The sequence below is a fragment of the Moschus berezovskii genome, chromosome 28 (genome assembly GCF_049115385.1).
Source record: "Moschus berezovskii isolate FMDL1 chromosome 28, NW_MosBer_1.0, whole genome shotgun sequence".
In the NCBI taxonomy this organism is placed as follows: Eukaryota; Metazoa; Chordata; class Mammalia; order Artiodactyla; family Moschidae; genus Moschus; species Moschus berezovskii.
Window position 1 is genome coordinate 25,475,114 of NC_142487.1, and position 9,887 is coordinate 25,485,000.

General features: G+C 46.7%; 1 protein-coding gene across 1 annotated transcript in view; it reads right to left on the reverse strand.

Annotated features, from left to right (window-relative positions):
• The window catches only part of ATP8B1 (ATPase phospholipid transporting 8B1), a 113,164-nt gene that overhangs the window by 53,064 nt on the left and 50,213 nt on the right, over nucleotides 1-9,887 (reverse strand). Inside the window, exon 2 of the mRNA XM_055417434.2 lies at nucleotides 5,988-6,190. Within this exon, the coding sequence (XP_055273409.1) occupies nucleotides 5,988-6,168 (181 nt within the window). The 5' untranslated portion in view covers nucleotides 6,169-6,190. The remainder of the gene's footprint in view (nucleotides 1-5,987; nucleotides 6,191-9,887) is intronic.

Genomic DNA, 9,887 nt, shown 5'->3' on the forward strand with positions numbered 1-9,887 from the left:
GGATGACAGTAAATATGTTTATAATAGGTTAATTAAATAATAAATAGTTTTAAATCAATATATGTAAGTTGCTCGATTTTCTTATGGTCAGGATGCCATTATGTTGAATATTTTTGAAAATATTATTCAAGGGAATTCCCTGGCAGTTCAGTGGTTAGGACTCCCAAGTTTTTGCTGCCAAGGGCCCAGGTTCAATCCCTGGTTGGGGAAATTAGATTCCTCAAGCCATGTGATGCTGCCAAAAAAAAAAAGTCAATAAAAAAAAATCTTATCCCGAAAGGCAATAGGATGGTGAATGGGAATAAATCAAGAGAGGAGAAGACAGGAAAAGATGGAAACCTATGCAGTCATGGGGAAGAAACACACCTACATTCAACAATGAGTGACTCCTCACAGTACCCTTGAATGAGTCCACACACACGCACAAATACCTGCTGCATTCTATTCCAAAACAAACACGCGACTAAGGCTGCAAGCTGCACGCAGCCATCTCAGTCGGAGAGGAAGATACAGCCCGGTCACACGGGCCTGAGCCACCAGGGGAAGCAGGTGGAATCAGATCCCAGGGCAGGGCAGTCTCCTGCACGGATGGAGACGGGACTGAGAGGAGCAAACAGCAACGGAGCAGCAGCAGGGGGAGGAGCCCGCTGTTTTCAGCTTCAATTGCTGGCTGGGCTCCCCAGCGCCCTCAGCAAAGTGTTCAAACTCTTCAGCATGGCCACCGCCCCACCCATCACTGAGCTCCAAAATGGCTCGAGGCTTCCTGAACTCTCAGCCCCTGGGAGCCCTTCTTCCCGCTGCCTCGCCCTGGCACACCCTGCCCCTGAGACCACGGCAGGGGTGGGGGTGGGGAGGGGTCAACTTGCCACTCACCTTTACTCAGGACTCAGCATAGATGTCCTCACCTCCAGGAAGCCTTCCTTGACCAGGGGAGGCCTCACCTGGTTCCCTATTCATACCTCTGCTGAAGCTTCTCCTGCTGTCAGTCACAAATGCCCCCCAAGCCTGCTGCCCCAACACCAGCTCAGAACAAACAAGACAGGTTGGACCTTGGGTCCATGGAGCACTTGCAGATTAGCTGGAAGAAGGGCACTGTACAACCAGTGTAAAATAAAAACCAGTGGTTTCCAAGTCACGCTGTGATGGATGCTGTAAAGGAGGGGAGTGAGATCACAACCCTCCTCTCCCTATAAAGGCCTCGCTCCCCCAGGCTGAATTCCAGCCCCTCCACATGCCACAGGTGTGCCATGCTACCTCCTGCCACAACATCTGGACTTGGCCCCCACTGGGCAGCCTCCTTCCTCTCTCTGCCCCTAGTCAACTCCTTCTCATCTCTCTCTTGGCAGTTGGGACATGCCTTTCCACTAGGAAGTGCTCCCCAACTCCTGTCCAAGGCAGGCTCTTTCGTCACAGCTCCTGGAGAGGAACCACACGTTGATCCATTAAAAGACGAAGTCACTACATGATTGAGACTCTTTTCGCAATCTTTAACTTTGTCCCTGTCATTTTAGACGCGTACGGAGGGGCTTTTCCATCAATACAGCTCTCTGTCTTCTCTGTTTGAAGACACTGTACCTTGCCCTCCTGCAGGTGAGCTGAACGACCCAAGACTCAGTCTAAGGTGTTATCCGAGAAGCCAGTGAGGTACAGGAAAGCCTGGGGGTGGGGTCAGCAGAATGGCCACAGGTCTGCAAAAACAGAGAAGGCTGGAGAAGGCTGTACCAACAGGAGGGGTTTCTAAGATGGCAGAGGTAGGGAACACACTAAATCACCAAAAGTTTCTTTACATATGTGGGCAAACTCATTGCTGAGAAATTAACTGTTCTTCAGCCCAAACATCTCTGCATCCATTCACCGTGCTTAGATTTGGGGATGGAAGGATCTTTAAAAAGTCACCCCCAGTGGCTTCAGCCTGGGGGTGGTCCAGGAGAATCTGAACACCCCAAAGGGAAGCATAATGGTCAAGAAGGTGATCTGATGGTAGAGAGATGAGAGGGGAAGACGGGCGGGGGTGATAACCGCTGGTGTGGATGGAGCGTTTACAGCACGCCTGACACGGTCCTCATTTCTTCACACTTACTTTCTGATTTAATCCTCACAACCAACCACCCGATGAGGTCGGTACTCATGTTAAGTCCATTTTACAGATGGGGACATTGAGGCACAGACAAAGAAGTCCTTCCCTCAAGGTCGCAGAGCTAGAAAGTGATGAAGCCAAGGCTGAGATCCTCAGAGCCCGCACCCAGCATCCTCCCTGCACACCAGCACGCTCACCGCCTCTCTGAGTCACGAACAGAGACGCAGTAAGTGAAGCGAATAGGCGCACCACAGGCAGGCCTGTAGACAGAGAAGACAGCACGACTGGGAGTGGGAACACCTTACAGGGGGGATGGAGAGTAGCCAGAAGAGAGGAGGAACAGGAGTGTCCGGGTCAAAGAGCGCCGTCCCGTCAGGGAGGCCCGTTTCCCCAACGAGAGGCTGTCACGGTCAAGTGCTACAGAGCAAACGGACGTGGGAAGCAGATGGGTGACAGAAAGGGCATGGGGGTTCTTGGTGATCTCGCCGAAGGCGTCATCCTTAGGGAGCTGGGGCGGCCCCCAGAGGGGAAGGACCCGGGGAACACAGGGCTGAGATGGTAGAGAAATGGGTTTCCAGAAGCTCAGTCAGGAGAACAGGAGACAGGACAGCTGCCCGAGGCAGAAAGCAGGATCCAGGTACGAGTCTGCCGCAGGAAAGGGCCGCAGCCGCGTGTGTTTGTAAGCCAGCCAGTGCAGGAAGAGGGGACGGTTAACTCACCAAGAGACGCGGCCGAGGAGTCCCATCCCCAGGCTCAGAGGAGCGAGCCAGTGTGCTAAGGCAGAGCACGTGTTCACTCCCAAGGACTTCCATCTCTACGCTGGTTACTGACTGGGACAGACCTACCCAAGGAGTTGGCCTGGGGCTGCCCAGAGGGTGGAGGGGTGAGCTACAGACACAAGCAAACCAACAAGCCACCCAGAGTCGAGGAATGTCAGGAACCTGTGACTGAATAAAATTACACTGGTTTCTTTAGAGTCAAAGCTTTCCGCGACTCTTGTATGCTAATGGATAACCTTAAACTTCAAGAGGATAAAGAATTCTGGGTTTCCAGTCTCAGGGACCAAAGAGTCTCTGTGTCCAGAAATATCTGATAGAAACGGTGTTTCCCGGAACATACTTGGGACATAGCACTCTTGTGTGTTCACAAGAGAAGGTCCATCCCATCCCGTGGAAACACTCCCCCTTGTTTTGTCAACAGCTGCATAAAGGAAACCAGGGTACCTGTAGTAAAACCTGCGGGTTTTTCTTCCCTCAAGGCACATTCTGACCGCAGGCTTGCATCTGTTCTTGATTCTAGCAGCATACAAGAAATGTCCTTCCACTGAAAGTCCTTGCAATAGGTCTCTCAAAACCCTTGCTTACTAAAGCGGGGCCTAGCATCTTACAAAAAGAGAACCAACTTTCTGCACTAAAATAAGGGTGAGAAAAATGAACGTGGCTCCGGGACTCTTAGACACCACTCTGCTGGAAGAGGCCCGGGTCCCTGGCGTCATTCAGCTGGAGGGTACTTCACAGAGTGACTCACGCTCTGCGTTCTAAAGAAGTGAGCTCTTTGAAGAAAACTGTCCTTCATGCAAAATGGCAAGACAGACAGATGACAGTTAAAAAGGAAGTCAGAATGACTGGGAAAATGCCCAACTACGGATATGCGGGGAAAATTAAGGGGGGGGGGAAGAAGGACGCAGAGGAAGAAGGGAGAGAAGCGGGGGGTGGAGGAGAGGATGCAGGCTGTTGCTGGGGTGCAGGATAGAAGCAGGAATGGAAGGAAAGGGGTCAAGCACTTGCTGAGTGTCCTCGGTGTGTCTGGGAAGGGCATACAGAGGGGTCAGAATAATAATACTTGGGGGGAATTCCACTGGCCATCCAGTGGTTAGGACTTGGCATCACTGGGGCCTGGGTCCCATCCCTGGTAGAGAACTAGTGGTCTCTCGGTCACATCATCATCATCATAATGATATTTTTAAAGTCATTTGAAAGGGGTTTTGAGAATCACCAAATTCCCCTATCCTTGGAAAAGACTCTGAAGAGCCAAGATCAAGTCTGAGTTCCCTGCAATGCCTGTGTTCTGAGGGTAGCAATCTACGAAAAATACGACCTGGGAGCCTCATGATCAGCAAAGAGCCCTGGGCAGTAGAATGTGAAGGCAGAGCTGGAAAAAAACAGAGGTGAGCGTTTCCACCCACTATGTGCCCCTCTGACAATTCCACAGGCACCCAACCCCGTCCGTTTCCTTGTCCTGGACCACACATCTGATAACATGGCAGCAAGCCCAACAGCAAAAGTTCACCCCTACACGCACCAAGTCCATTCTCAGCCAGCTCATCAGATACCTACACAGGGTAGATTCCATGACGGTTATATAAAACTTGAAAAGTACGGTGGAAGAAGGAATGAGGAAGAAACACGCTTTTTACTGTTTGGGCAATCAACTAGAACTCCCCTTGCTAACTCGTCTGGCGACTGCAGCCTTATCCCCATTCGAACACTATCCGGTCTGGACCTGTTATGACAGAGGCCACATTCCTCATCTGACTGGCAGTGATTCCATTTCAATGAAGCTCAATTATAGTGATTTCAGTGCCTTCTCAGAAGGCCCTGATACTCAATAGCTTAAAATTACAGCCAGACATCCACAGGAAGACCTGATCCTGCTCAGTGTTTGATACAGAAAGCTGAGGAGGGGAAAACGATGTAGTTGAGCAGATGGCCTCCCCAGGTCTCGGAGCCTGTGGTGGGAGGCAGCCCTCGTGGGCACATATACACATCACCTCCCCATCAAGACCTCCCCACACAGAAGAGCAGAAGATGGGCACCATCTGAGCAGAGCAGGAGGAATCATTATATCAGTGGGATTTCGCGCTTTATCTGTTTTTCTACAGGTGAAACCCCTTTGGAAAACAAACAAATCAGCTTAACAGGCAGCAGAATCCTGCAGGGAGACTGGGGGCAGGGAAACATAAGGGAAGCAGGCTTCTGGCAGGCCTGGAAGGGGGGTCAGCAATGACGGGGAAGCCAGACAAAACCAGAGGGTATCCTGACTGAGGCTGGAACGAGGTGCAGTGGGCGAGTCAGAAACAGAACAACTTCCTGGCGATTTCTGTGAATGAGAAACCAGTTAAGTCTCTGGAACTGAAGGGACCAGGGAGGAAAAACTTTTTCAGCTTGAACTATGGAGCAAATCTGGGGTGTAAAGACCAAAGGATCAGCTTCCTCCTGCAGCGGAAGAGCTAGAAGAAAAGACCACATGTTTGCAGGGTGGGAGAACTAGTAGGAAATGAAATAGCAAAGTCACGGGAGAAAAAAAGCACAAACGTAAAAGTCAGCTACGTTCTATAACCCCAAATGACAGGCTATCTATGGCCATTTTCAAGAAACATCAGCAGTGCTGACTAAGTTGCGATAGTACGAGTCACAAAGCCTGAAACAGCTGCTCCCTGTCCCCCAGCGGAAAATGTCTGCCAATCCGTGGTCCAGTGTCAGCCTGGAAGCGGCCCTGATTCAGGACAGGAAGCACTCTTTGCTGCATCACAGCCCCTCGTGACAAACAGAGACCTACACATTTTCCCCCGTTACTAAAAAGTCCAACCATTTTATATTCACAAAGGACTGAACAAACGTTACGGTGACTCCAAGGTTCCTGGGTGTGGTAACAAGCAAATTCTTCCCCACTCAGCTCCTTTCTAAAAATAGAGACATGAAGCAAAAACCTTCTGTTTTTCTCTGCAGAACTTGACAGCTATGGTCCACCAGCCCTACCACACTGAGGACAGCGTGTACCTGTCCCAGCCCATCAAGCTTCATCCGAAGCTAAGAGAAAGAAGATGCCTCCGGAGCATCCGTTCTTTGCACCTGTTGCTGCTGCCACGTGGGGACAGACAGGTGCCTGGTCTCCTGATCTAGCATGTTACCCTTTTTGAACGGCTCCCGGGTTTCCTCCGCTTCTTTGTTAACCCGATTCTGCTGTGGTTCCACCGCAGGTTCCTGGTCGTCAAGCTCGTCTTCTGTTTCATCATCACTGTAGGGGACCACTTCATCATTAGGCTGAGAATCCTCATCAAACGTCGTTTCTGAGTCTCTTTCTGTACTCATTCTGCTGGCAAATTGGAACTACCTGGTTTTAAAAAAGGGAAACCAGGGTGAAATAGGACCCATGGCTAGTTTTTGGATGAATTCTTCCTGCATTTGCTTATGACACTTTTGACAGAGCGTTATTTACCCACATGGAAATGTGACTGATGAAGGACCCCCCAAAGTTCAACTTATCATGCAAATAAGAACAAAACCATTCATTCTTGATTAAATGCTTGGGTGAGAATTTACAGCAACAATAATGTAGCTGCCAACTTTTTTTAAGGGTATACAAGCTTTAAGGTTTTATTTCAAATTGTGGGTCTCTACCCAGCAAGATTAATCGGTTCACAACCAACATTAAAATAAAATGAAACAGATTTAAAAATATCAGAGTACAGCAGGCAAGAAAGAGTACTGTTTGGTTAAACACTTTTACAAAGCTGACACATACATACGTTTATTTGCATTGCGGGTCTTAACAGAATTGAATTTCTCTTGGGAAGTGTGCCCTGCTTTCAAAGTTTGAAAACCACTGTCCAACAATATCTGGTTGCTATTAACATTAATATTCTGAGCTTTTACTCTGTGATGTATTTTAAATACCATCTTAGTCCTCAAATTTTCCTAATGGCTTCTTGAAAACACATTCTAGCCTATTTCCTGTCACCTCCCACTCCTTATATTTAGAATTTGTGTTTGTGTATACACCACTGCATAAAGTGACACTACACAAGTGCCAAGTGCAACCTCAGTTATATGTATATTAGGAATATATTTACACTAATACTTTCTGGCATTATTTACTGATACATAAGAATCACACCTACATGCACTCGACATCATTAATAGTGGCAGCTCACAGTTATTTAGTGTTAACTGCATGAGGGACTCTGAATGAAATGCTTTATAAACACTGGCTCCTTGAAACTTTCCACATCAGCATAGTGAAGGTATTATTGTTATTTGTCGTCTGCAGAGGAGAAAACCAAACCTTTATAACACTGGACAACTTGTAAAACATTTACTGAAATTTGAAAGTAAGAACAATTGCTTTCCAAGGAGACGTCTTTTATATTCCACTTTCATGTTATAGTTTGTTAGATACTTTTATCAAGGTTAGTTGTCTTGAGTGGAACTATTTAGCTGGCTGCAGGCTTTATACCAAATCTAGTATCTTAAACATCTAAATTTTTATAATAAGTGTACATCTAAGAAATGTTCAAATATTTAAGTGAGGAGTTTGTCCAATATTATTTAAAATAAAACCCAGAAGCAACATGGATATCCAACAATTATTGCTATTATTTAGTCGCTAAGTTGTGTCTGACTCTTCTGCGATCCCATGGACTATAGCCCATCTGGCTCCTCCAGTATTCTCCAGGCAAGATACTGGAGTGGGTTACCACTTCCAGGGGATCTTCTCGACATAGGGATCGAACCCACAACTCCTTCATTTGCAGGCAGGTTCTTTACAACTGAGCCACCAGGGAGGCCAAATAAAATACTAGACTACTACAAAACATGAGTAGACTTAAGGACAGGCAGATTCAGGGTTAAAACCTTTAACTGCCAAGTAAAACATTTTCCCTCTTTCCTAATCTTCTGTGGGTTAGTCAATGGCTATTTCTTGGGATTTTACACTTGCTTAATTGGTCTTACTTGCAGTTTTATGGTTTAGCTAGTATTTAAATTTAATACACTCCTTAGGGCTTCCCTAGTGGCTCAGACGGTAAAGAATCCACCTACAATGCAGGAGACCTGGGTCCAATTCCTGGGTTGGAAAGATCCTATGGAGAAGGGAATAGCTACCCACTCCAGTATTCTTGCCTGGAGAATTCCATGGACAGAGGAGCCTGGTGGGCTACAGGCCACGGGGTCAGAAAAAGTTGGACACAACTGAATGCCTAACACACACACACACACCTTAAAAAATTCTCAACTCTTAAGGGCAGACTCTCATCAGAAATCTTTCAGAACAAAAATAATAAAAGTGGTGACCATGTATTGGACACCTATTTTATATCAACCCTGTGAGGTAGATATTATCTACTCATCTTTCGGATAAGGAGACTGGGGCTCAGCTGGTAAGTGACAGAATCAGGATCTCATCTCTCCATTACAAGGGCACACAAAATATGGAAAGGTCTGAAAGCACCACAGAGACAGTTTCCTTATTGTATTAATAGTAAGTGTGTGAAAGCGTATTAGTCGTTCAGTCATGTCAGACTCTTTGTGACTCATGGACTGTAGCCCACCAGGCTCCTCTGTCCATGGAATTCTCCAGGCAAGAATACTGGAGTGGGTTGCCATGCCCTCCTCCAGGGGATCTTCCTGACCCAAGGATCAAACCCAGGTCTTCTGCATTGCAGGCAGATTCTTTACCGTCTGAGCCAGTAATATGGGAAGCCCATATTATTAACAGTAAACACACACAACATACATTTACCATTCTAACCATGCTTAAGTATCCCGGTTAGTGGCATGAATGCATTCTATAGAAACACTTCATAAGTGATCATTTTCTCATCATTACTGCCAAGTGTCTGTGTGTTTATTTCCCATGTCAAGATTGGATCCAGCCCTCTGAGTTTTTGAAGGAGACAAACAAAAAGGAACAGACTTGATAACCACAAGCCATGTGATCCAAAAAAAATAAGTCATTGCACAACCCACCCACTCACCACCCAAACATCCACTCCAGGCCAGATCTGTGGCTGCCTTGAAAGGCTGGGCGGGGAGCTCTAAGCTGAGCAGGAAGCTGTGTGTGTGTGTGTGTGTGTTATGCAGACACTCTGTCATCTTAGACCACCAAAGAAAAATTAGTTAAAAATCATTTCCTTGAAGTCCTTGGTGACATCAAGCAGCTTTCCTGGTCTAAATCATAATCCTTGTCAGGCAGGCACTACGTAAAATACGGATTTGGAAACTTTATCAGGGGTCAGCAGAATTTTTGAGTGTAAAGGGCCAGATAGTAAATATTTTTACCATTCATTGTCTATCACAACTATTCAACTCTGTTATTGTGTAAAATTGGCCATAAACAGTACATGAAGGAATGAGCAAGGATGTGTTCTAATAAAACTTTATTTACAAAAACAGACGATTGGCCAAATCTGGCTCCTCTGTCAATGGGATTCTCCAGGCAAGAATACTGGAGTGGGTTGCCGTGCCCTCCTCCAGGGGATTTTCCTGCCCAGGGATTGAACCCATGTCTTCTTTAACTCCTGCATTGCAGATGGATTCTTAACCTACTGAGCTACCTGGTAAGCCCTTTAAAGAAGTGACTGAGGTTAAATAACATTATATGGGTGGGGCCCCAATCAGACAGTTCTCGTGTCCATATAAGAAGAGGAAAAACCATCTAAAACCTCTGTCTTTCTGTGTATGCACAGAGGAAAGGCCCCGTGGGGACACTGCGAGATGGCGGTCAAGGAGAGAGTCCTCTCCAAAAACCACACAGGAGGCACTTCTGTCTCTGCTGTTGAGAGCTTACAGTCTAGACAGGAGTCAGCATGTGACAGCCTGAGGGCCAGATTTGGCCAATCGTCTGTTTTTGTAAATAAAGTTTTATTAGAACACATCTTGCTCATTCCTTCATGTACTGTTTATGGCCAATTTTACACAATAACAGAGTTGAATAGTTGTGATAGACAACAAATGGTAAAAATATTTACTATCTGGCCCTTTACACACAAAAAGTCTGCTGACCCCTGAACTAAAACAAAAGATAATAAACA